Here is a 26,810-nt window from a genome sequence, read left to right as displayed (position 1 = left end):
ACAGGGTCGTGGGCACTCTTTGTAATGCGTCATGCGCGCATGTGTAGCAATGTGGGATCCATACTGATCTTGAAAGGGGGGTGGAAGGGGGTTGGATGGGGGCCTGGTCACGTGAGTAGGTGTGATGTCATATTACAGCGTCGTCACGTCACTAGGTTTGTGGCACATTACATCGCTGTCCCGTGATCTGGTATGACGTCACACTGATATAACACCACTAATCGTACTAATTAGTCTCAGCGTTACCTATTATATTAATTAGCGTAATTATGTGACGACACCACCTTCGTCCCGTGACTCGTCAGCTCGTGACGTCACATGGTGCTGTTTCTGGCTGACACTTTTTTGCTGATATGACCTTGAAAGTGAGCCATCTGATGCTTTCGCATTAATAAAAGAAGCCGCTCGCTTCTACACAGACATAAATACAACGTGCCTCTGTTGGTGAACTGCAGTCGCAGCTTGTTAAGTGTTTTCGAAGGCAACATACAGAGGACTGAAAAGAGCATTCTCGCTATGTGGGATAGAGCTAGAAAATCGAAATATACTGATATGCGTCTGCATAACCGTCGCATTGGAAAGTACATCCATTGCCAGTTTCTTTATATTCGGTAACTATTCTGAAGTCTAAGAAGAGTATTGTGAATACCTCCCCCCCCCTCCTCCCAATTTTTGGTAGATGTTGTAGGAGGTTTGTGTCTGTGAACTGCCGGTTCGTGCGTGAATGAGCGAGAGGCTTCCAATACGAACAAGTATAGACGAATCAGGTTGCCAAATATTAACACATATAAAGTACTCACCGACGTACTGGTGGTAACCGGGTTTGGGACACCCATGCCCGCAGGCTATATACTCTCTGAGGGTTCATCCCAGATTATAAGCTTCTCCTATTGCGAGCACAACAATAGTGTCTGTACACACCTTATTAAATAATACCATCATCATTTTGGTTTTCCTGTCTCACAGGATTCTCAGAATTGTTTATTTTTATTTTATTTTATTTATCACATACTGCGGACCAAATACGGTATAAGCAGGAGAGGCACAGTACAAAACAATAGAGTACAAAACAATAGAGTACAAAACATCGACCTTAACTGAAAAACTTCTTAATCGTTTTTTTGTTTTGTTTTTAGTTTGTTTTCCGAGGTCGAGCAGCCGACCTCAACCTCACAATTTGAGGTTGAGGTGAGGTTGAGTGAGGTCGGAAAATTCTTTTTGAGGTTGAGGTGAGGTCCAGATTTTTTAGGTCAAATTCCCACCTCTGCTCATCTGACGCAAAAACCCAGCGACAGCAAAATGGATACCAAGCTTAGATCCCTACGACAGCTCCTGAATTGACCGCGTCAAGCCTTAGCTTGGCCGGCTTTTTGTTTTTACTTTGAAAGCTCCCGTTCGGAGCTTCATCTGAGCAAGCCGCCCCGGTGGCTCAGTCGTTATGCCGCTCGGCTGCTGACCCGAAAGACGCGGGATCGATGCCGGCCGCGGCGGTCGCATTTCGATGGAGGCGGAATGCTATAGGCCTGTGTGCTGTGCGATGTCAGTGCACGTTAAAGAAACCCAGGTGGTCGAAATTTACGGAGCACTTCACTACGGCGTCCCTCATAGCCTGAGTCGCTTTGGGACGTTAAACCTCATAAACCAAACAAAACATCATTTGAGCTAGTTGGCCGCCTCCGCGCGCAGTACCAGCAGACGTTGTTCGGCTGCACGGTATGGCAGGGGGCGTCAAGGTCACCCATGGGATGGGCGGATTGACTGACTCGGGCGCATTCACTACAGCGGAGGCGGCGATATTATTACGTCGCCTAGTTTCTCGTGTTGAAATCGAATGTATGTTACATGCCCGGAAGCACAACTGAAGGTGCTCTGTGTGTGGTTTCGGTTTTAAGGGGTTTAACGTCCCAAAGCAACTCAAGCTGTGAGGGGCGTCGTAGCGGAGGGCTGCGGATATTTTCGATCACCTGGGGTTCTCTAACGTGCATTGACGTCGCACAGTACACGGGCCTCTAGCATATCACCTCCATCGAAATGCAACCGCCGCGGCCGCGATCGAACCCGCGTCTTTCGGATCGGATGCCGAGCACAATAACCATTGAGCCACCGTGGCGGCTTGGTGCTCGTGTGTGTTTGTGTTACTTTTGTATTTGTTTAAGTATTGACATTAGGTATCAACAAAACACGAGTTATATCAGTTACATATGTTTATCTATGTATTAATGGCATCATCACCGGAGGGACGACGATACATAATCACGTTCCTGAGATATTCGATATCGGGAGCAGGAGATACCGATGTAGCAAGCAGTAGCGGATGGCGCATTATGCATGGAGTCACTGCTCCATGCATAACTAACACGCTTCATCTAGAGAGGAGCTAACATGTCCGGTAACGTGTTCACGTTTGTTTCGCAAGTGTCTTTTCGCTCTTGCTTCTCGATTTCGAGGTTTCGTTCATAAAACCTAGCCTCGCTGACGTTTTTGTTGTCTTCATTCTACTTTCTTCTAACACTTACTGACATATGGAGCTGGGAAGCGATGCAACTCGCCGCTTCAGCTGTCGGGGCTGTTGACGACTGTCTTATGAACTCCAAGGCAGACGGTTCTCGGGGATTTCAGTCTGCTAGTAGCTGCCGCCCAAAGCAAAAATCTTGTGGAGAGAGGCAGGCTAGGCGATTGTTTAGAGGTGTCACCGTGGCGGGTCAGCTTCATGCCCCTCAACACGGTGAAAGTCAATGGCATTTCGAGAGAAAGGATCAGCGATATCTTTCTCATCTCGGTACCTCGATTCCTTAAGGTACTTCATGCCAACTGGTGTGTAGACTACCTGTCCTCTTCATGGTTTGGGATGCTTTTGCGCGGGCTTACATTCCTCAATGTGACCATGTCGTAGCGAGCGTCATCTCTATAAGGTCGACGCGGATATGGAAGAAATACATAGGTTTAAAGCGCCCGGCAGCTGTTAGCCTCTCTCTTCCATTGTTTGAAATTTTTGTGCATTCACGACGGCGGTGAGGATAGCAGTTGCAGCAACAACGAGGAAGACGGCAACAAATCAACAACCTACATATAGCTAGGCATTGCCGCTGAGACGGAACGTCGCTCGATGGTTGAAAAAATATTTTCGACTAACTGTATGGACGTCTTAGAAAGCATGGAAGCGACGATGCCAAGCTACCAATAAAAAATTATTTCTCCTAGCTGCACTTAGCCAGGAATTATTTTTCGAGAGGTTCCCTTTTTAAGCCGAAAAGGACACATCTGAAATTTGTAGCCTTCTGGTAGCATCGGCGGAAAAAAAAACTATACCAGAAATAAGAATATTGGTCACTTATGAAGCCAACTTTCGCACCTACAGAGCTAAATTCCGAACACCAAAGACGAAAAAGTTTAGAACAATGAATCCTCTCTAGTTTGCTACGTCATTCTGCTCACGAAATTCTACCGTGCATCTTGTTACGTCTCTGCTTCTTCTTTCCGTCCTGTTGTTGTGAAACAATTCCCAGAGAAGCATCCTAGGGGGCAGGTGGGCCACCTAGGTCACGTGACCTCGTGGAGTCGGCGCAACCTGCCCACCATATTGAGAGTAGACTGCCTGCCACGGCAGGTGGCAGTTAAATTAATGACTGCTCGCGAGAGGTTGCTCGGGAAGAACGACCTGGGTTGCATAAGCCGCCCCTTGTTGGCGGTACCTCTCATCGCAGGGCAGTGGCGCACCGCTTAACCGCGGCACCCCTGCGCCAGGTGTGATGTGAGCACTCCCAGGGATCTATGACCGTTAACTAAAAGAATTACCCTTAAAACGTAGCTTAAGTGTATCCTCCAATTTTTTATTCTCTTCCCCTTTATGGCAGCCAGCGTTTTTGCCTTTCCAGTGATCCTTTCTGCGTCAGCCTCCCATAACACACAAAACTGCAACCATTTCGCGTAACGGACACCCCTTAATCGGTGTGGACTCATCCCTTTCCTTTAAAAAATGTTTTCGGAAAAGAAATAACTGTTGGGTTAATCGGCACTATGCACTTAATGTCGTAGTTCTTGCGCGCGCAAAAAATAAAGCACAGATGTCGCAAATTCTCTCGCAGCTCTGTTTTTGTACCAGCCAAACATCATTCCTGTCGCATCTACCACGAATCACGAAGACTCCTTTGATTCGTTTATTTTTACAAATTTTTCGCGAGAACATCCGAGACCTGAAATGGCCTTGGCGTCGCTGCTGTGATCCGTCGTAACTAAAGTGATTTCAAGCTAGTCACTGAGCGGCGCATCTGTGAATGCAAACACCCACTCCTTAAGTAAGGTCTTGAAATAAAGAAGCACGGTAACCAAACTCCAGTATAAAAATACTCAATTACGCAGCATACACGCCAGCACATAGAAAGATAGGGGTTAGCGAATATACAGCCGACTACGCGCTGCTACAGTCATTATATATAAATATATATATATATATATATATATATATATATATATATATATATATATATATATATATATATATATATATATATATATATATATATATATATATATATATATATATATATATATATATATATATATATATATACACTCACTCGGGCGCACGCTTTATAAATTACGACCCCTGGTGGCCTCTAAAACGTGCGGCGGCTCCGGCAGAAGCATCAACAGAGACTCGCCTCTCGCAAAGTGCGCCCCGGTGCACACTGCTGCTACAGTCATTATATATATATATATATATATATATATATATATATATATATATATATATATATATATATATATATATATATATATATACATACATACATACATTACCACAAACGAAAGCAATCCGCAAAGTAAGCGGGGAAAAGACTGTATGGAGTGACGACGATAATTACGAGAAATTGGTGGGGAATCACAATGCTACATTTGAGTCCCGCCTCAAACGCTGGTGGGCCCTGGTTTTTACGTCGACGGTTCGAGGGAACATCGTCTGGAGAAAGAACGTTGAGAAGCCACACCAACGTTCGCCTTAGGAAGCAAAACAGAAACAATGTTCTGCTTTGCGTTCCGTTCATAGTTCCCTCTGCAAGTATTTGTTTAGCTTGACTCAGAACCCTGTAGTGAGATCAAGACTGGCATTGCTTTAAGAAAATACGGTTCGCAGTCGAATGTTGCAGAAAGGTGTGGTCTGTGCAGGCTATATCAACACCCCCAAGACGTCAGGGTCAAGCCACGATCATTTACCGACTGGAAAATTATATCAACGCGTTCTTGTGAGGTATACCTCGCCTTAAGCACGGATGGTAAGGTTATTAGCAGAATTTTTATCAAGTTTGTTAAAATGTTCAAAGCGAGAAAAGCTTTCTGCTCCACAAAGAGGTGGCTAATCCCTACCTCATCGTCGCAGGAGCTTCAGATTCCGGGAGTCTGCTTACTTTCACCTCAGGGCCAGAAAAGAAAAGAAAATGAAAAGAAAGGACAGCGACAAAAACAACAGGAATTAACACCAACAAATAGGCGTCGCTCTGCTTGTCGCAGCACAATTATTTCTTGAAGAGCGGTCCGCGCAGGTCGCTTGTCTGCAGATTCCGTACAACACACTCAAGCAAGCGCAGCTCGCTTGGGTGCAACGCACGGAAACATGGAACACCAGCAGGGGTGAAATGTAAAGCGTTTAATCTCTATGAGCCAACATCACAATACTGGGCACAATGAATCATGATCTCTGTACAAAGTTTCTGTGTGCACTGTCCGTCGCTCATCCGTTATCGAGCACTAGTAGCACGTGCAAGCGTGTGGCACGAGAGAGTTCGCTTTGCCCCCTCGCCGGCGCCTTCGTTGGCGAGGCACCACTCAAGAGCGGTCTCGCCGGCAGTCAGAGGTGACGCTGCTCTCACCGTCAGCGCAGTTAGCGCGGACAAGGCGAAGCGATACGGCGGCGGTGCACCGGCGGCGGGTCGGGTCGGCGCAAGTGTCGAGGTCGGCGCGTCGTCGCTCGCGCACATGCGGGGAAATCGCGGTCACAGGCCGTCTTCCCCGGAGGCCACTGACTGTCCGGCGACGTCGGAGAAGGGAGGCCGCGTTCAGCGGATGGGCTCGTTCCGGAGCCGGCACTCGCACTCGGTGTGGTTGTCGAAGACCAGCGTGACCGGCTCGTACCGGGAGGGGCCGCCGCCGGTGTCCAGGTGGAGCACCAGGAAGGGGAGCTGCACCGCCTGCACCGTCTTCACCTGGCAGTGCTGCTCCTCGGCCGCGCAGCAGCCCGTGTCCGGTGCGCACCGGTGCAGGATGGTGCAGTGGGGCACGAACTTCTGCGTGGTGCACATGGAAGCGCGCCGTACTCAATCACACATTCCCGCCTCCCGAATTCTGGTGAACAACGATTCCATTTCCGGCTGTTGTTGCCAACTATAACCCTTTCCCAATTGACAGAAAAAAAACGCTTTCGGAAGGAAATTGGAGCAATATGTCTAAAGGAAGCCTTATAACGGAGTAGAAATGAAACAAAAGAATAAGCACCTTTCGCAATAACCTCGGCACTACTGTGCCTGCGCAAAGAAAAGCATTACAAATTTCTCAAATGCTCTTAACGAAAAGAAAATTCGGCCACGTCCCGGGCGAATTTTTCTGCGAAAGATTTCCTTTGCGGTCGTATGACTGCGATGACGTGTATGCTCACGATAATTATTGCATTGTTTACAAGACAGTTCGTAGGCATATTCAGCCTTGGGCGGTTTCTGTTGCGCCAAAAATGGGTACAGATCCGTTCCCTCGTTTTGCTGTCACCAATATGAAGCCGCTGCAGTCGTTTAGAGTCGAACCTATGATGTGCCAGCTGAAACCCTGGCGGTAACTACTTTGCCGCCGCTTGAAATCGGAGCGTGTCTACTTTTCGCTGAAGACGAACGGTCTAGTTGTTTCCGTGATAATGAACCCGAAACAACACAAGAAAACAAGGGTACGGTCTAAAAGGGAAGATGATTGCACAACTGCGCTGTCCGTAAAATTTGACGTGGTTAGGAGGCTTCCTCTATCAAAAGGCCGCGAGTCTGTGTAAAATCCCTCGCTCCGAATAGCGACGGCAAGCCGGCCTATATACAAGGATCGCGTTCGCCTTTCCTCAAGGGCACTGCAAGCTCGGTATACCGGTTGCGCATGCCTTCTCGTGGAGTCGACGGAACAACTGACTTCCTCTGGCATCGAGTGCCTCAAACTTCTTCAGCTTCTTCCGACGAGAGCTCTAATTACCATGGGCACTGTTCGCACTGTTGGTGATGTGCAGATAGCACAGCAGGTGCAACTAGTTCTCAGCTGTGTGTTCGAGTTACCTGTACAGCCAAAAAAGTCTGCAGCTGAACGACTGACGTTGAAGAGACAGACCTCCAAGCTGAAGTTGACAGACAGTGCAGTTCCTTCATCTTTCACTTCCCTTTAGCTCGTGTCTGTGTTTTCGTGTACAGTTGTGGACTCATTTTCGCTCCCATCAGTGCTTTGCTTTTTCGGCCGACGCTGAACAGAGCACATTTTTCTGGCCTGGGGCCACCGTCAGAGTACTGGCCTAATTCCAAATCTTGCTGTGAGTGGTTGTTTGAAGGCGTGGGGAAGGGAATATAATAATTAAGATGCTGCGAAATATGTCAAGTAAAATGGCACAAATGTCCGGTGATAACTCGCTATTCCGGTGGAGAATTCATCAGTAACTAATTTCGCATTTGCGCAAAGCTGTTGAGGCGCTTCCCGAAAACGATTATGTGTAGGAATTGACCATATTTAAATATATTATATATTATCGCATTACCACATTTCATCCTTTGCCAGGCCTACCTTTCGCACTTACTTGCGCTTCCGTTCACACAGTGATTTATTGAGTAGTTTGGTTTACCGTATGAACCACATAGCCAGCGAAACGAGCAAATGACGCACACGCCGGAATTGCGCGTAAAAAAATCGGGAGGGGGGAGGGAATATACCTATAGGCACACACCCCTAAGGTAACAACAGCTGTCATTTGGAACAGGCATGACTTGGCGACATGGCATGACGCCATGTCATGCTGGCTCTTGCTCTCCATTACGGAACGAACTTGTAATGAGCATTGTACGACGTAAACGAATCATGCACGGGATTAATGGCACAGCAAATGTTGGTAAGCTCCTGAAGCCGCTGCTTAGAAATAGCTTACAGGCTGTCGTACTCAAGCAATCATTTGGTTTTTATATTGCCCCGTTTGGAAGGCTACAACCGCTTTACAACGCCGTCCACGTAAACCCAGTGAACAAGGGGAGGAAGGGAGGGAAATCTCAGTCCGCCGACCACTCCTTTGACATGCAGAATTGTCTACGTCTGGCGAAGACAGGTCCCCTTGTCGAAGCTGTATGGTCAGCGGACTGAGGCGTCCCTTCCTCTCCCGGTTCAAGGGTGCGCGTCGAAGAATCATCTTCCTCCCTCTATTCTGACGTAAAACAGAGCAAATAAGAACCTGTCAGAACATCTTTTGAAAAGGCCGAATCAAATTCCCAAGTACTGTTCGTTTTACGCAGGATTTAATACTGGCAATCTATGTGAAAAGATCTGCATTTAAGATAACTTTCGGCGGGTAGCCTAAGGTTAACTTGTTGCCAGGACCTTGCATGAGGTGTTCGGGGTTGCCCACTGCTAATCTGATGAATACAACAGGCTAGCACCCAACGATTTCTTATTCTTTATGTGTCAGATCTGCGGTAAAGAGCTAGATGTACTAAAAGAAAACGCTCAGCAAGTCTGCCATGATATGTGAGCGATCCCTCCAAAAGGCCTACCTGTTGTCGCTCTGCGCCTCACTGAAAGTCCATGAAGCGTCGAGCGCCACGTTCTTACCACAGCGGTATACTTTGTGTAAAGCATCCGAAGTAGCTCGCACAGCTTCATCAAGCCAAACACAAGAGTGTTTGCCTTCTTGAAGGGGCATCGCCGCGAGGAACAAAAAACAAAAGCGCTCTTTATCAGCAGTCGCTCGATATATCGACGACGAAATGCTCTTAGCTCACTTGCAGAAACCGCTTTTGCGGCGCGCTCGAGAGGAGGCGAAAGGTGCCGTTCAGTGCGATCACGCTACACCTGGTAACAGCGTTCGCGTCGCGCGTTATCGGCCACTATCTGCCGTGCACTGGCGGCGGCGCACGTGCGCGGCGGAGCTCACCCTGGTGTCGTTGGGCTGCAGCTCCTTGAGGCACTGGACGCGCGGCTGCGGCACCCGGCAGGCGGCCTCCCTCCACACGAACTCCTGGTGGCGCGCGGCCCTGGCCGACGCCGGGTTGGCCGGCCGGCGAGGCGCCGGCGCGGCGCGGCACAGGACTGCACTCAGAACCAGCACCGTCAGCGCGAGGCGGCGCATCGCTGGGCTGCGCTTTTTAAGCCGCCGCACGATGGGCCCGCTATCACGCACATGGAGGACGCCACGCGCGGCGCCCGGCTCCTCGGGGCCGGCAAAAAACAAGCACGGCCAATCGTGGACTGTCACACGAGCCGCTTTCCTTCTGGACGGCGTAATCTGGCCCCGCCGTTTGGCGCGCCCCCCCCGCACGCCGCCGCTGTAGAGGTCGCACGCTCACTGCAGGCCGACGGGGTTCTCCGCCGCTGTCGTCACTTTCGCTGGACCTCGGGGCAGCTTGGGCGAAAGTTCACTGTCGAGCAGCCCTCACGGCCCAGCAGGCAGGGTTCGTGCCCTTGGCTCTCCCGCTTCGACCTTCCGGCACGGCGCTGGGGACTCGCTTCGCTGTCAGGGGGCGCGCGATCTCCGCGTCTCCCGTCGCACGTCCCAGCCGGTCTCGTTAACTTGAGCTAACTCGTGCAGACTATGTATGCGGTGAGGCAAGAGTGTTTACGCGCCAACACGCCGGCGCGCGTGAGCGGACTGGTGATGAAGAAGCGGCCCGCGGAACAAGTGGCCTCCGTGCGCGCGCGCCCCGCAGCACGCGATGAGGCGCGCCACGTGCCGCCGTCGGAGCAGCTGCCAGAGGGTTTTCTCCGGCGCGGTGCGAGGAGCCGCTCTCGAGCTCTTCCCAAGTGCGCGGTGAGGACCCTTCACAATGCGGTTATTTACAAGGCTGATACGCGTATGGTTATCTGAAACCGTCGTCACGGCGTCGCTGTCTCGAGTAGCGCCTTTAACCCGACCAGTCCGCCCGTGTTAGATAGCCTGACAGCTTGGCAGTGAAGAAGACCCCGAAGAAAAGAACGTGGCCTGTCTGGTGAAGCAAGGTGCATGCCACACGGACCGCTGAAGTCGGACCTGCCCTCCAAGGTTCCTAAATAGCAAGGGAGTCGAAACACTGCAGTACGGAACACAGATGGCACATAGCAATAACAAAAGATGTTTCCCCCACACTGTAATATCCGCACCATGGAGCGGTGGGAGGCATTGCTGCGCAGCTCTAGCCCTGCCGTTCAAGAGGCGGTAGTGGCCTGGGCCGCGAAGGCCGCCGGGGCTCAAGGGCTCCTGGCCGTCGATTCACTATCCTCACTACTGTAATTGCTAATAATAAAGTTCATTCTGACATCTGATAATCGGTGGTAGAGGCCGCTTAGAAGCTATGCTCTTGCCGCGATTGGTTTTTCTTCATCTTTAATGCTTCGCCAATTTGGACCGAAGGAAACTGGCTGCAACCGAATGCAAACGGTTTTCTTCTTTCGCAGAGCAGCAGAGACATCCACTCAACAGAGCTGAATAGCTACTTCAGTTAGTACATGAGTTTAGAACTTGGAAACCAACTAAATATAGACGCCGCGAAAGACAAAGGAAGGCACAGGACAAATGTGGATTTGCGAATAGAACGTACGGAAGGAAAAAAAAAAAAAGGCCGTAATCCATACTTTTAAGGGGTACATACACAATTTTCGGGCGTCCATTTTCTTTTTCGCCTTGAAAAAGGCCTACGGCCCTGGTAATCATGAAAATGCGCTCAAAAGACCAGTGCGCAGCGTTGTAATTACAAACGATTTTTCCACTCAACACTTGCAACCGAAACTTGTTAGAAGGCATCTTCATACGCCCATTAAATAAATGACATCGCTTGTTGGCGCTCGATATTTTGTTCCTGTACATCTTTAAGGCATGGACCAATGGAAATTAATATGTGCTGCTTGGTAGCACATGACGCACTTTTGTGAAAACATGCTTATAATGCACTATTTGTTGATATCCACGCAATCCAATTCCTTATCTGCAAAAAGTAGGGACAGCACACTGATACAGGAATCGCCAAGGTTACGCGTCCGAAAAGCTTCAACGATTTCCTGAAATCTTCGTTTTCTGCCACAATAAAACATATTGATTTCGTTAAAAGTGGAGTACAGGCGCATCCGCTGCAGGGTAACTTCTGGGTACCGTCTTGTTGTTGCAATAGTTGATCAAAATTAGAAGAAAAACAAACTAAACAATGGAAAAAATTTAAATATGTTATCGGCTGCGCCAATTGCTATATATCTTAAGCACCGGAGCTGCGGCCGGAGGAAATAAAAGGGAGAGGGCAGCGAGGTGAAGTACAGAGGGAAACAAATTTCACGATGACCACAATTCACAAGCTAATTTTTATGCGCAGTTTTGGACGCAAGTTTTATTTCCTTGCTCGGCGTCACTCGCGAACAAAAACTTTGTCGGAGCTTAAAACACCACCTTGACGCCCGTTAACCTCTTTGATGCCGCGGAACACCTTCTGCGTGTGTAGCCGCCGCGGTGGCTCAGTGGTTATGGCGCTCGGCTGCTGACCCGAATGACGCAGGCTCGATCCCGGCCGCGGCGGTCGCATTTCGATGGAGGCGATATGCTAGAGACCCGTGTACTGTGCGATGTCAGTGCACGTTAAAGAACCTCAGGTGGTCGAAATTTCCGGAGCCCTCCGCTACGGCATCCCTTATAGCCCGAGTCGCTTTGGGACGTTAAATCGCATAAAGCCAAACCTTCTGCGTGTATGGAACAACTCGACTGTACTTCCAATTCTAAACAGAGGTCAAATTGATGAGGTATTCCTGGACTTCGCTAAGACCTTTGACAAAGTGACGCACACGAAGCGAACACAGAGGCTTCATGCCGTTAGAATAACGAGCACATTTATTGGCTTTGTGAGCACATACTTGTGCCACTGTCACACGTGCAACTTTAGCGATACTTTCAAAGAGCGACACTCATCTTTCGTGTCATTCGGGCAGCGGTGCCAAGCCAGCTTGAGTGGCAGTCATTGAGGAAGACATGCCTTTACGCGAGCTCGATGAAGTCACTTTACATCGCCCATACCGGCGCTTTAGAAAACAGCAGCGCTTATAAACTAATGAATGTGTTGGCGTGCTTTTAAACTTAATAACAAATTTGAGATTAAAAAGCGATTTTAAGTTCACAATAAGCGCGCTAAGATCAAGCAACATAATTAGGTATTTTCCTTGACTGTGTTCAGGATGTGCTTTATGCTTGCCTCGAGCTATGGCTAATACTTTATTACGAGAGTAAAGTGGAAAATGTATTTTTGCCAAGAAAGGTCTTACAAGAGCCGCCTCTGCGGTGGCTCAGTGATTATGGCGCTAGGCTTCTGACCCGAAAGACGCGGGTTCGATCCCGGCCACGGCGTTCGAATTTCGATGGAGGCGAAATTCTAGAGGCCCGTGTGCTGTGCGATGTCAGTGCACGTAAAAGAACCCCAGGTGGTCGAAACTTCCGGATCCCTTCACTACGGCGTCCCTCATGGCCTGAGTCGCTTTGGGACGTTAAACGCCCATAAAAATTACATATTTAAGAGCCCTTATCTGATAAAAAAATAATAATCTCGGCTAAAAGTTTGTATGTGCTGTTAAAGAACTCGATGTGTATTAGGTTTACAGGACCGTCATCGACACTACTTCCTTCCTTGTATAGCACCGTCCCGCCAAAATGGCCCTTAGCGAAGCAAAGGGCATTCATTCGGAGTGACAACAAATTTGCCAGCCTGACACAGCGAGTAAAGAAACCTGCACAAAGTGTTATTACTCTTTTTTCTGTTAGCCTTGGTTTGGGGCCGGTCTTAGACCTTGTTTATATCTGTGATATTATGAAAGTGATAGACTGTAGTATAGATCGTAAAACTTTGCAGAAAACTGTGTGTGCACACAACGCTTATATCGCCGGATGATCAAGCTCTCTTTTAAGACGACATCAGTAGCATTCATAGTTGGTGGGAAACGTAGGCAGTGGCCTTAAACTTCTCAGATTTTCCTGCGTTACATGTATCTCGTGTGAAAAACCTTACAATGAACATATTATATTACGGTGGGACAGGAGGTCAAGTTCACGCCATAAAGAACTTTTGTGTAACACTTGCTGGCAATTTAATGTAACGAATGAATTTAAAACGCATGTTTAATTGCACTTAAGCGACTACGGAGCACACGGAGAAAAAAAATATTACGGAGAACAAAATCTGTCTACACGATTATGTCGAAGGACGCGCTACGAAGCCGACTTGTTTTGAAGAAAATTATGTACAGCATTCGCTAGCTCACATGAAAAAGCACTCTAGTTGCGATATGAAGAGTGCTAAATTCGTCTGAAATAACGCAACTATACTGCTAACTATGGCACACTCCCAGAAAAAGACACGAATTCACAGCGTAGGTAATTGTGTATACATAGCGGCTGAAAGGGTTAAAGGCCAGTGCGCTCATCACCTCTAGACGCTGCGATTTCCGCCGGTCGGCGACAGGTCACGGGAGAGGGCGTCGGCCTAGCCGCACGCGGCTTGCGACGGGTTTCCGTCCGGCTAGAATTCAATCGCAGCGCCGGTGTGCTCGCTCTGCTAATGACCAATGGGGAGCACAGTGGCGCTGTGCGATGTGAGGTCACGTGGGAGGAGTTGACGCGGAGAAATCAAAACTGTTCTGACCAAACGTACGAAATATCACCTTTCATCAAAAAGTACGCATGATTGATTGATGCAAACATCAATCAATCCTGCGTGTCGCTCCGACTTAATTCGCTGGTTATGCTTCGCACGTAAAACCACTCACTGAAAATCGCGCAGCGACATTCGCATCTGTGAAACAGGCCATCTGCTGCGTTCGCGTGCTGACCATAAAGGCACCGGACAAACTCGCGGCCGCGTCGGCAGTGGAGGCATATAGGCAAAATATACCTGTCTGCTTCGCGATGTCATTGCACGTAAAACGATCCCAGGTAGCCAGGGTTATTAGCAGTCCTCCACTACGGCGCATCATTCTTCCTTTTTTCGCTCCCTGCTTCAGTCCTTCCTGGGCTGCCGAGCCAGAGGATGCGGGATAATTCATGGCCGTAGTGGTCGCGTTTCGATGGAGCGAAAGGCAAAAGAGTCCCGTCGGCTTTGCGATGTCAGTGTACGTTAAAAAAAACCTCAGGTAGTGAGGGTTATTATAGGCTCTTTTAGCGTAGCGGAGACAAGTAGCGTAGACGTTTAACGGTTTACCGGACGCCGGCTGCGCACGCGCAGTGGCCCCGCCTGCAGGCTCCGCCCCGGCCACTGCGCATGCGCAGCCGGCGTTCCGTAAACGTCTACGCTGTACTTGTCGCCGCTACGCTAAAAGGGTCCATTAGTGGCCCTCCACTACGGTGAATCTTCCTTTTTTCGCTCCCTGCTTCAGTCCTTCCTAGGCTGCCGAGCCAGAGGACCCGAGATAAATCCTGGCCGTGGCGGTGCCATTTAGATTGGGCGCAGCGCAGAATGCTACAGTGTGCTGTGCAAATTCAGTGCACGTTACAGAACACAAGGTGGTCGAAATGACTCCGTAGCCCTTCACTGACATCGGAGCCTCTTCCTCTCTTCCGTGCTTCACTCCCTCGTTCATGTCACCACTCACGGCGCAGTTCAGGTGCCCACAAAGAAGTGCGTCAGTTAATGTCGATTCACACTGGCCAGTCTCGGAGGTCGCGCTGCAGGGTTAGGCCGATTAGTGTTCCTGTATATGCTCCAGCATGCATAGTTACACTCCTCGGGAGCAGACCTCCGGAACGATAACTAATCGACCGAAATAAGTCGTGCGGCGTCTGCGACCCGCCAGGTTGAATCCGCCTTTACTGCGCCGTTCTTTTCTCCAGAAGCACTCTTTTTTTTTCATTTTTCCATCACGCCGCAGTTCAGGGGTCTACCAAGAGTGAGACAAGTACTGTGCCTTTCCACGAAGCAGTTCTGTTAGTGTTCCCTTCTCAAGTCCCGGATGTTCTCACTTGAACACAGTCTTCTGCTGGGTTTCCTCGCCAATTTAATTCAATTCAATTCTTTATTTCCCGTGTACACATGGAGAGGGTCAAGGGAAAAAAGCCAGTAAGATGTGGCTTGACGTGCCCCTCGGCACCTACACACAGGGCAGCAGGCAACATGAAGAGCAACATATGCAATCAAGATAGGGGATGAAACAGCAATAATAACAGACAAAGGAACAGAAAGAAAATATCGGAAACAAAGCGCGCCTGAGGTTACTTCAAGAACGCCATTTCATGGAAGAATCCAAAAGAAGCAGTGAAATATGCATGTTACAATCTAAAATGTCGCACATACATTCGGTATATCTTTGCGGCATACTCGAGCCATATCAACATTTGCAGCATGAAACTTAAAAGACGGGGTAACGTGTTTGCTAGACTGTGTGTACCATAAATTGTGCGGCATGTTGGAACGTGTCACAACTCGTTATGTCTGTGTTGGTAAGTTTGTACTTTAAGCGAAAGGTGCGCCATGTGGCTCATGTGCTTTATATTTTGTTTTATTTCCTTTTTGTATCTTTCAGCCAGCCTAACATGGTACATTTCAAATACTTTTACAGCACTGAGTTGGTTGAACTAGGTGAGCATAGTTCACGCGGGACATAAATAGGGAGTTATACAGGAGAAGCTTAACTTTGTATGAAAGCTTGTGACGATGCCTGTTGTGGATACCCCTGACACAAGAAAGTTGACTAATGACAGCGTCAATATGATTGTCCCAACTCAGCTGACTATTTAAATTTACCGCTAAGATCTTCATATTTTCTACAACCTCAATCTTATCCAAACCTAGCGTAAGATCGCATGGTGTCGTAATGCATTTATTTTTTGGTCTGGAGATAATAGCTTTCGTCTTAGTTGCATTAATTTTCAACTGATTTGTAAGTGGCCATTGGTGTAGTGTCCTCAATGTTCTATTTGTCTGGTTTATGCCTTCTTCACCTGTGACTGACGAGAAAATAAGTGAGACATCATCTGCATACATAACACATTTCATATTAGGGCATTAATTAACAATATCATGAATGTATAAATTAAAAAGTAAAGGCCCAAGGGTGCTGCCTTGAGGTACGACAGCGGTTACTTTTTTACCGAGGATCGGAAGCTATTAATACTGGTAAAGTGAAAGCGGTGCTCGAGATAAGTCGCCAGAAATGCATGAACAGGACCCCTGAAACCGTAGTCGAACAGTTTTTCCAAGAGTCGGTTGTAACTGATGTAGTCAAAGGCCTACGAAAAATCTATGAAAACACCAACAGCAAGTTTTTTGTCGTCAAAACACTGCAAGATATACTCTTTCAGGCTGAGTAATGCGGTCTCAATTGACTTATGGTTAATAAATCCAAACTGTGGATCTGTTATTATTTTGTGTGTGTCACAAAAGCGCGCTATTCGAGTGTGAATGACTTTCTCCAATCCCTTAGAAAAGACTGGCAGCACTGAAACTGGTCTATAATTCGAAATACAAAGTTTATCGCCTTTCTTATACAGAGCTGTAATTTTAGCAGTTTGTATGCGCCATGGGAGCACTCTGAATTCTAGACTTAGATTAAATATATGTGCTAAAGCTGGGGCTAAAATATCCATTACATGCTTCACAGGCCGAATCTGCAAAGCATATGTATCATGACATCTGCTATTCTTCATATTTAAAAATGCTGTGAATACTTCAGAACATGTAGTGGGATTTAAGTACATAGAATTTGTACTGGGCCTGATGCGAGTCTCATATGTTATGTTTGAGCAGCTTTGGCATTTTAGAGTGACGAAATATTGGTTGAACACCTCTGCTAATTCGCGTCCGCTTACTTTTTGTCCTTGAACAAGTACTTCTTAAGGAGAGCTAACCTGAGGTGTGCGTAAAATAACAGAGTTAATCTGGTGCCATAACTTTCGAATATCGCCGTTGCATGATTCAAATTTACCGTAGTAATACGGGTCTCTAGCACGCCTTAACTCTTTAGTTAACTTATTTCTAAAAATTTTGTACCTTATTAATAATTCCGGATCGCGTGTAGTGATGAAGTGCGTACATTTTTTCCTTAGAGTGTATCTTCTGAAGCAGACGTGACGTTATCCACTCTTTGTGCCCTTTCCGAGGTGATGCGTGCGCCTTGTATGGAAAATGTTCAGCATAAAGGATTTTAAATTTGTCCGAAAAGCAGTCATAAGCAGCTTCTACATCTGTTACATTGAGCACATCTGACCAGGTCGTATCTACAAAAGCCTGTCAGAAAGCAGCAAGGCTGTCTTCAGTTATGGATTGATAAAAGTAGGTATGTGGCGGCTTTCTTTTAGTATGTGTTTTCACTCCAAGCAATATCGGAAAATGGTCGCTAAGGTCATAATGAATGACAGAGGACATAAAGCTCTCTTATCAAAAATTTGTAACAAAAAGGCCAATAAGGGATTCTGTATGAATAGTAACCCTTGTAGGTGCCGCGATTGTATTAACGCAACCATTTGCTGAGAGTAGTAGAATAAAATTTTTTTCCGTGCTGTTATCAGAAAGCAGGTTTATATTAAAATCTCCACCTAAAATAACATTGAAACCATTCTTGTTCACAAAAGTCAAAAAGAGATAAATGAAAAAAAGTGCGGCATTCAGGAGGCCGGTAGAAAACCACAGTAATAGTGCGGTCAAACTTTAAGCAGACCATTTCGTAGTCGGCAGTGACACAACAGAATTCTGGCATAAGATCACAGCTTATACAATTTTTTTACCAAAGCGCAAACACCACCACCACGGCCTGAAGACCTGTTCATGAAGCATCAGTTGTAACCGGGCATACTAATTACTTCTTTATCGCAGGAGTACCAGGTTTCCGTAATCATAAACACTTCAACAATATCTAGTTGATTAAACAAATACTCAAGGTCAGCCGTTTTGTTCAGTGCAGACCGTGCATGCACATGAAGGCAACGAAAAGATGTATTTGTAATATATCTTCACATTTTACTTCATTGCCGTAAAGAGAACTTCGAGTGCTTATCACAGCCGATGACGGTTCATGTTCATGTTCATGCAAAACGTTCTCGAGGATTGGACTTTATTTATAATGCTTCTAGCATTTATATTTATAATCGTCAGGTCCTTGACCGTGTGCTGTGTCGAGCAACTGGTGGGATAAGTTCGTTTTTTTTTAAAGGTACTTGGTCATTCTTCGGACCATTTTTATTCAGTGATACACGCTCCCTTTTTTCATAGTCCCAGACGTATGCGCGGCCGTTGATAAGCAACTATCGCCTTAAAAGTAATTAAGAAAGGGATAGGCCCTGTTCAAGACATAAAGGAACGCAAGTGTGCACCTGTCAACATCCTTCATTACTTCTTGGAGCTGACTGCGCCGCTTATGTTTTGTGCACGTCACAAGGGAACACTGAGTGGTGTCCACGGGTCATGAACAGTGAGATGCTTGATTCTTAATATGGTCCTGTCTTTCATTTGCACTTTTGTCATCATCACGACACAAACCGTTTTGTTTCTTATGGTGAGGATGTCTGCAGCAAGGTTCTTGCGAATATTTCTTTCCTTTGTTATTGGCGATAAGAGGAACTCTGTCACGAGGGAGAATGCGGGTTACGCTCCCCAGACAAGAGCGCATAGACCAAAAAGAACGAGTTGTACGCTGAGTGAGGGCGACGCATCGGTTGAACGGCGTCTTCCCGCAGTGAGTCAGTCCGTATTTCCGGACGTTGTTCCATATAAGGACAAGGTCAAGTTGAAGGCCCTCGTCGAGCCGAGAGCGATCAATGAACAGTGTCGGAGCAGCAGGAGAGGAGCGCTCGTGCAAAAAGGTGGGGTAGCCCCGGTGAATCACGCGACCCTGCATCGCGCCACGCGCCGAAGTAGCAAACTACCCGCGCGAGTGCCGGACCTGACTCCCGTCCGTGCTCCGGAATGTGCCAGTGGCCCCCTCGCGAGGGTCGCTGGACGGGCCCCCTCCCTCCGTGGGCGTGGCATTTCGCCTCGCGCAGTGCTCCGCGGCTCTTGATTTTTCAGCCCGAGAGGGGAAAGTCTGCGGCCTGCGCTGGCGACCAGTGCGCCACTGCGCGGAAATATGTTGTCGTGGTCTGGATAATGATGCGCTCCAAATTGTAGGCTTGCGTATGCACCGAGCCACTGCGGTGCTCTTCAGCGGGGTTTCACTTTCGACGGGCCGCCATGCAGATGACAGGCTACGGCTGTGAACTACATGTAGGTCGAGGGGGGTCTGGGCACTTCTGACAACCAATTACTCATGCGCATTACGCACGTGACCTCGTGGGGTGGAGGGCCTCTATGCACCTTACATGCGCGCCAAGTGGGCTGCAAAAGGTTCACGTCCCCTTGCGTCGTTTAGTTTTGTGGCCGTACTGGCGACCCCCGGTCCACATGCACGCTTGGTTTGTTGACCAGGGAAGCGTGCTCTACAACGCCACTGGTGGATCCTCGCTCCCCGATACGTGGAACCAGAAGGCGATTAGAATAAGCGTGAACGTGTCCCTTGGAAAAACCCCCACTGCTCCCGCATCTGCCCTCTCTGTCACTCTCCATCTGTGCGGCCATGCAAAATGGCCGGGGGTGGGGTGGGGGGGGGGGGGAGGGGGGGGCTTTCTGGTTGGCGTAAGGCTTGGCTAAGATAACTAAACAAGGCCGAAGCTGAATGTTCTCCGCGTTTTTCTTTTCTTTGTCTTGAACGCTCTGTATAATATATGGGAGAAAAGAAAATTATGAAAGAAACCTTGAGACGCAACAAGCTTGAAAATAGCCGCGATAAGTATGAATTTCAGCCGAGTGCAGCTTAATGCTCATGTTAAGCGTGCCTTTCTATCGTACGGTTGGTACCTTCACAGTGGTGCATGATAACGTCAGTTGAATGTTACCATACATTCGAAGTAGCTTGTCTGTTCCTTACTCGCTGAAACTTTTTATGTCGCAAGCTGTTTTTTGAAGTTCAAGGAAACTTAACTGCAGTCCAGAAATAAGCTTTACCATATCACTACCATCGAACTTCATGACAGCTGCAACATCGTGCATCTTGTCAGCCCACCCGTTATTAACACTACGCCGTTTTGCTCCATCACGTTGCAGAATATTACGAAATGCTATTCACAACCTTGTAAACACGCTACTGCTCACAATTTATAGCAACCAAGCTGAAGACAAAACAAAATGAACAAGGGAGGGGGTGGAAGCCTCAGTCCGCTAGCCAACGTTCGAGAAGGCAAATCCCTCGGTCGATACGTTGGCTGGCGGACTGAGGCTCGCCCCCCGACCCTTGTTCGTTTTGTCAAGAGTCCCATCTTCCTGCCTTCTCTTTACCGCGGAAACAAGCTCAATACTAAATAGATGAGTAAATGAATAAATAAACTATTCATACGAGAATCTTTTCGTCCTTGTTATGCTTAATTAGGTCATAGGTTCATTACAAGATCTTTAAGTGTTTTTTTTTACTTCACCTATTATTCATGCATAGCGAGCTAAAGCTTAAGCTGGAAATGTTCGCTGTAGAGCTTAACGCGTCTGGCGAAGGAATTAGTCATGCTTAACATCTCCAGAAACAGCACACTTTGCCTTCTGTTGGTGTGGTACCAAAGAATACGTCCGCCTGTGGAGAGGGCGTTTGCATGTTAAGCATTCCAGATTCATTTAATACCTTGCCGACGCTGACGCCTATAACTGTACTTAAGAAGGTCTCCTTAACGTTTTGCACTTTTCTGTCTTAGGTCAGGATGAGAAAGTGAGTGAAAAAGAAAAGTACAAGCCGATGCAATGCATAGCGAAATAAAGGCTGTAGGGCTGCCACCTTCCGGTGGTGTCGCTTTTCACGCAGGGAATCTTTTCACCCCTGAATACAACCATTTTCTCGTGCTATTTGTTTTGTCCATCAGGATTCGCTGAAATTCGATCTTCAAACTTACGATTCTTTCATTCCTTCTTGTTTCTCGCGTCGCATTACCTACTGCTTTGCAGCTTAGGAGAGCATAAAGTTGGGCTAGTTGGTTGATATGCATATTGAAGAATTTGGTGCGGAACAAGGAGGACAAGCGAGACAAACAAAGACGAGCGCTACTCACAACTGAAGGTTTATTCCAGACAATGCTCGAATAAATAGTGAAACCACCAAGAACAAAAACAAACAAACGTCATGAACACCACATGTTACCCCGTGAATCCCAATGATTTGGTTCGGAACAGATACTCCCTATCAGAGAAGCGAACGGAAGTCTGACTAATGCACTTATCGCCACTGATGCGCATATGAAAGGCTTCCATGAGCTCACGCGTGAGTTGCTCCCTGTGTCTGAATAGGATGGTCGTTTTTTTTTCGAAAAGCGGTTTACACTAGATTTTCTTGCTTTGAGATTTAGGTTTTGGATTTTCTTGCTGAAAATCAGCAAGAAAATCACACGATTCTTTTTAGCCTCCTCACAATGAACAAAAATGGCCTATGCGCCCACTCTAGACATTATCAGTAAGCCCTGCTAGGGGTTACGTTACGCGCAACTGATCTCCAAATCCATAACACCTGCACCTGCTCGCATGCCTCCTTGCATAATTTGAGCAAACGATGTTGTGCACTTCACAACATTGTAGACTAACGAACCAACGTAACAAAAAGGCGTGCGACCTAATGACGCGTTTTCAGGCATGTTACCTATCTCGTGCAGTTGGCAAAAGCAGCTATAGCTGACGGCTTATTTGTGAACGAGACATTCTTTTTTTTTGAGCTTGCCATGTGACTTATCGCTTGCATTGGTAGACGCGTCAGTGAATGCTATGCTGAGCGTGCATTGAAAGCATCAGCAGCCAGTAAACTTTAATAGGGTCTGTTATCGCTGCCTTGCTCTACTGAATATTCGTTCCGTAGCGCCTCATTACTACCCGTATATAAACATGTGTCACAGACTCTGTACGTTCCCCTTCGTCAATTTTTCCGGATGCGTGTAAAATACACCATGCGACTAAGCGCTACTAATACTACAAGGAGCCAACGATTGCTGCACACTTGACACGCCTGCATGCACACCTACTCGCGCGTTTTATAGCAACACGTCAGACGTCACGCCGTTGCGATGCTTGCGCATACGAAATCGTCTGGGGAGAAACGCGTCTTGCTTTGCAGATACGCATGCGCCTGCATTCTTAATTTGGGAGTGCCTCTGCAAGGACGCAACTTAGATTTCCGCGAAAAAAAAGGGAGACTACATCGGCAGCTGTGAGTTGCGGGACGAGTCGCCCGTGCGCTGTAACACTCAGCCCACAGCTGCGCGAGGCCGCATTCCATGGCGCTCGTCTGGGCGCAACTCGCACGTCACTGGGCCGGCAGCGTTGAGGAAGCGCGTTGATTCCTCGGACGCAAGGATCCTGAATGCGCGGCCTGCACTAGGGGCCGTTGTTGTGCGCAAGCGGAACTTCCTCTCTTCGCAGTACAGTTTGCTCGAGTTATGGCCGCGGATGTGCAATGCCCACCGAAACATGATACCCAACTCGTCAACAGCTGAGCTGAAGGGCCTAAACGTTGCGGGCGCGGCTGACATATATGGTGCCTTCCTTATTCCCACCCTTTTTTGGTGTGCGATTGTGGAGTCATCAAACTGCACAGTTGCACTGCATTGGTGTCCCGTCTTGAAATGCCTAGTGCGATCCGATTATGACGAGCGTCAAAGTAGAAAAATGCGTGAGATGCAGTTGCGTATTGTTTAATCTGCACGGACCACAAAATAGCACCCGACTTGTCTTCTAGTCGTTCCCCTACGTAGAACCTTACTTGCGATTTTGAAGGAATAAAGTGAAAAAGAAAGCGTGAGAAAGTATCGAAATGAAGGATGCGCTAATTGCTGTGCCTTATATCGCTCACATGAACGACCTGAACTCGGATCCAGTTGGATTCTGTGATCCGATTGCTGATTCCTGGACTTATTCTGCCATACTGGTCTTGCAGATATTATGTTTAAATCTTCGAAGCGCGCCATGGTGCTAAGGGAGTAACAAGTCTTGAGCACAATAGCTTGCTCATGAAACGCTCCACTACGATGAACCCTGCATGTTTTATGCTCCAGCAATTGAATTTACTCACCGCCACAATCAACTTGGTACCGTGACGTAATGTTTTACAGCGCTAGTTGTTAATGCGAAGGTCCGTAGGTATCGCGTTTTTGGCATCCGCATTCGAGATTTTTGCGGAGACGGAGGAGCAGAAAGCAAGGGACGGAGCACAAACTCGCGCCTTGCGCTACCTTCATCGTCATCGTCGCCGAGCGGTGCGCGCGGTCGCAACGAGACGCAGCGGAACGCCTCGAAACGCCTCTCGAGAAAACTTCCTGAAATGCATCAAGTCTTGCGTCCCCGGTTTCAATCGCAATTCGCCAATCGTCCTCGCTGGCGACTTCAGCGTCGACGTAATGAAGCACAAACAATTCGCCATGAAAGTCGCGTCAGCGGAGTTCCACTCTGGAAACAAATCCAATGCAGTCGAAGACATCACGAAACACGTGCGTCGATCTAGAGTTCAGCTGGAGTTCGTCCATATTCACGAGTTTCTCTAACCAAAAAGATGGTACAAAAAGAGGCGAAGAACTGGTACCGCACAGAGCCAAAAGACGCTATGGACAAAAGCAATAATACGTGTTCCCGTGGTGTATTAGTTAATCCACCATAAAAAAAGAGACCAACGACAATCTAAATATGCTGCAAATTTCTGCCCTACAGCTGCTTATGCACCTTCCTTAACTTACGATTACCATCGCTAGCGCTGGTATCCGGCATCATCATCATCATCAGCAGCAGCAGCCTGAAGGAGCCCACTACAGGGCAAATGCATCTCCCATGTCTCTCCATTTAACCCTGTCCTGTATCAGCTGAGGCCGCCGCCTTATCCCCGCTAATTTCTTAATCTCATCCGGCCACCTAACTTCCTGCCGCCCCTTGTTACGCTTGCCTTCTCTTGGAATCCTGTCCGTTACACTTAACGACCATCGGTTATCTTGCCTTCGCATTACATGCCCTGCCCAAGCCCATTTCTTCTTTTTTCGACTATGATGTTATTAACCCGCTTTTGTTCCCTCACCCAGTCTGCTCTCTTCCTGTCTTATAACGTTACACCAGTCATTTTCCTTTCCATAGCTCGCTGTGTTGTCTAGAATTTAGGTTGAATCCTTTTCGTTAGCCTCTTAAGTTCCTGCCCCATATAGGTGAGTACCGGTAGGATATAGCTGCTATATACTTTTCTCCGGGAGGGTATTGGTAAACTACCATTCATAATCTGAGAGTACCTGCCAAATGCGCTCCACCCTACTCTTTTTATTCTAATAAGGGAGTAATCACTGATTAGCATCCGCCCACGCGCAGCCTTACGGCAACAAAAGAAAACTATACCGCTGCCACAGAAACTTCGTAGTTTAGAGGAAAATTCGTCCTGGTCCGGGGTTCGAATCCGGCACCACCGCATCACCGGAGCAATCGCTCTACCAACTGAGCTAACCGGGACGGCTAACATATGGTAGGGCGACAGTGAATTTATCAGCAACTTCTAGTTATTTCACTCACGGGATCCAGATCTGCGGTCTCTACCTGCCCTATGTAGACGTTTTCCCTTACCACTTACAGCGCCTCGCTGCTAATCGTAAACTGCGGTCCCCTTCCGAGACTGTTCAACGTTACTTTGGTTTTCGGCAAATTAATTTTTAGACCCATCGTTATGCTTTGCCTGTCTAGGTCACTGATCATGCTTTGCAGTTCATCCCCTTAGTGGCTTATCAAGGTAATGTCATCAGTGAATCGCAGATTGCTCAGGTATTCTCCATTAACTCTAATCTCCAACTGTTCCCAATCCAGGTCTCTAAATACCTCCTGTGGCAGGCGGTGAATAGCACTGGAGAGATCGTGTCTGCCTACCTAATACGGCCCCCTGCCGTACTAAGATTTTATCACTTTTCCTATGGAGAACTATGGTGGCTGTGCAGCCGTTAGAGATGTCTTCCAGTACCTTTACATAAAGCTAGTCTACACCCTGATTCGGTAATGGTCAAACGACTGCTGAGGTTTCTATTGAGTGAAATGCTTTCTCGTAGTCTATGAAGGCTATAGGGCTTGGTTACATTCTGCGCATTTCTCTATCATCTGATTGATAATGTGGTAGTGGTGTATTGCCGAGTAGCCTCTATTACAACCTGCTTGATCATTTGATTCATTTATTGAGCCGCCGCGGTGGCTGAGTGGTTATGGAGCTCGGCTGCTGGCCCGAAAGACGCGGGTTCGATCCCGGCCGCGGCGGTCGTATTTCCATGGAGGCGAAAATCTAGAGGCCCGTGTGCTGTGCGATGTAAATGCACGTTAAAGAACTCCAGGTGGTCGAAATTTCCGGAGTAATTCACTACGGCGTCTCTCATAGCCTGAGTCGCTTTGGGACGTTAAACACCCATAAACCAAACCAAACAATTTGATTGATTGAAGTCTACGGTTGTCCTGATTTTTTTTAGCGATTTCCCTAGTAAGTACGTTGTTGGCAACTGACAGTAAGCTGATCTATCTGTAATTTTTCGTGTCCATGACGGTTAACTATTTAATGTACTGAAAGAATAAAAATTATACATAGTCAGCAGCTTCAGCTTATTTCGTGTAAAGTCTCCGTGAAGATTACTAGTGGATATTGGCATAGGTTTATCGTATACTGCATAGCGCTGCCGCCAGACGCCACCTGCACGTGTCCGCCTCGCATGCGGGAGGTGCGGGGTTCGATCCCCAGTGCCTTCGTGTACCCAGCGGTGATACAATGCCATGGGTACAAGCTTTTTCCTGCCTGGTGTCGGCTTATTTGTGCTGAAATGCTTGGGAAGTGGGTCTTTGGCACCTTGAGTAGAAGGAAAACCCTGTGACATTACGCTCTTTGGCCACAGATGCCGTTGTGCCATAAAAATTCATCATCATTGTTAGTGGTATAAGGTAGTGGTATACGGTGTATCAGCGGTAGTGGTATACGGTAACGCTATTGTAACCAAAGAAGGGTTTTCGGCGACGACTCATTGATGTGCGGCGCAGCTTGTTAGTTCTAGTTGAAGAAATGACTTGGCGGAATGCTCTTATTTCGATACTGCAGCCCCCATTCTCAGTGTAAGTTGATGTACAGCCGTGGACAAAAGTTTGCGGGATACAGATTCACGAAAAAAAAAGCTATTTCTGCGTTGCTTGGCTAGCCACTCAGCTGCTTTCCGTTTCAGAAAATGGAGTACGCATGTTCCCTTAAATTTATACCATTTTCATTGACCTGCTTTGCCTGACCGCGACGAAATATTTTTGTTTTTCCGCGAACCAACATCCCTTGAACTTTTGTCCACGACTGTACAGTGTTTAGATGGAGCAAACTGCCTGTGAACTCGAAAATGCGTACTATGGTAAAGCGGAAAACGCCTGAGCGAAGGAACAGATTCTGAGAATCATATACCTCTTCACCTCCGTTTTTTCAGCAACACTCGCATACAAAGCGTGTTAGACAGAACGCACCTCTAAGTTCCACTTGGCCGCTTTGAAGTAGCAGGCCCACTCTTCTGTAGTTGTACCATGGGCGTACTTGAGCAATAAAGGGTACCGTATTTACCAGCAGCAAGGGAAGGAAGTATGCAA

The 26,810-nt window shown here is 47.7% G+C and overlaps 1 protein-coding gene across 1 annotated transcript; it reads right to left on the bottom strand.

Moving 5' to 3' along the window:
• Positions 1 to 5,629: 5,629 nt before the first annotated feature.
• Positions 5,630 to 9,989, bottom strand: LOC144113080 (placenta growth factor-like). The gene is made up of 2 exons (XM_077645993.1): positions 9,149 to 9,989; positions 5,630 to 6,281 (listed from the first exon to the last, which is right to left on the bottom strand). Exons 1-2 carry the CDS (start codon positions 9,341 to 9,343, stop codon positions 6,054 to 6,056), a joined length of 423 nt encoding a protein of 140 aa, XP_077502119.1. The 5' UTR covers positions 9,344 to 9,989; the 3' UTR covers positions 5,630 to 6,053.
• Between the last annotated feature and the right edge of the window lie 16,821 nt (positions 9,990 to 26,810).

The sequence above is a fragment of the Amblyomma americanum genome, chromosome 1 (assembly GCF_052857255.1).
Source record: "Amblyomma americanum isolate KBUSLIRL-KWMA chromosome 1, ASM5285725v1, whole genome shotgun sequence".
Lineage (NCBI taxonomy): Eukaryota > Metazoa > Arthropoda > Arachnida > Ixodida > Ixodidae > Amblyomma > Amblyomma americanum.
The sequence above is the reverse complement of the archived record's forward strand: the minus strand, read 5'-3'. Positions and strand labels throughout refer to the sequence as shown.

Bases quoted from the DNA above. Each gene is read 5' to 3' on its own strand.
- LOC144113080 (XM_077645993.1), bottom strand. From the start codon at position 9,343: ATGCGCCGCCTCGCGCTGACGGTGCTGGTTCTGAGTGCAGTCCTGTGC. The intron at 6,282-9,148 runs GTGAGCTCCGCC...TGCACCACGCAG, and splicing joins TGCAGCCCAACGACACCAGG to AAGTTCGTGCCCCACTGCAC.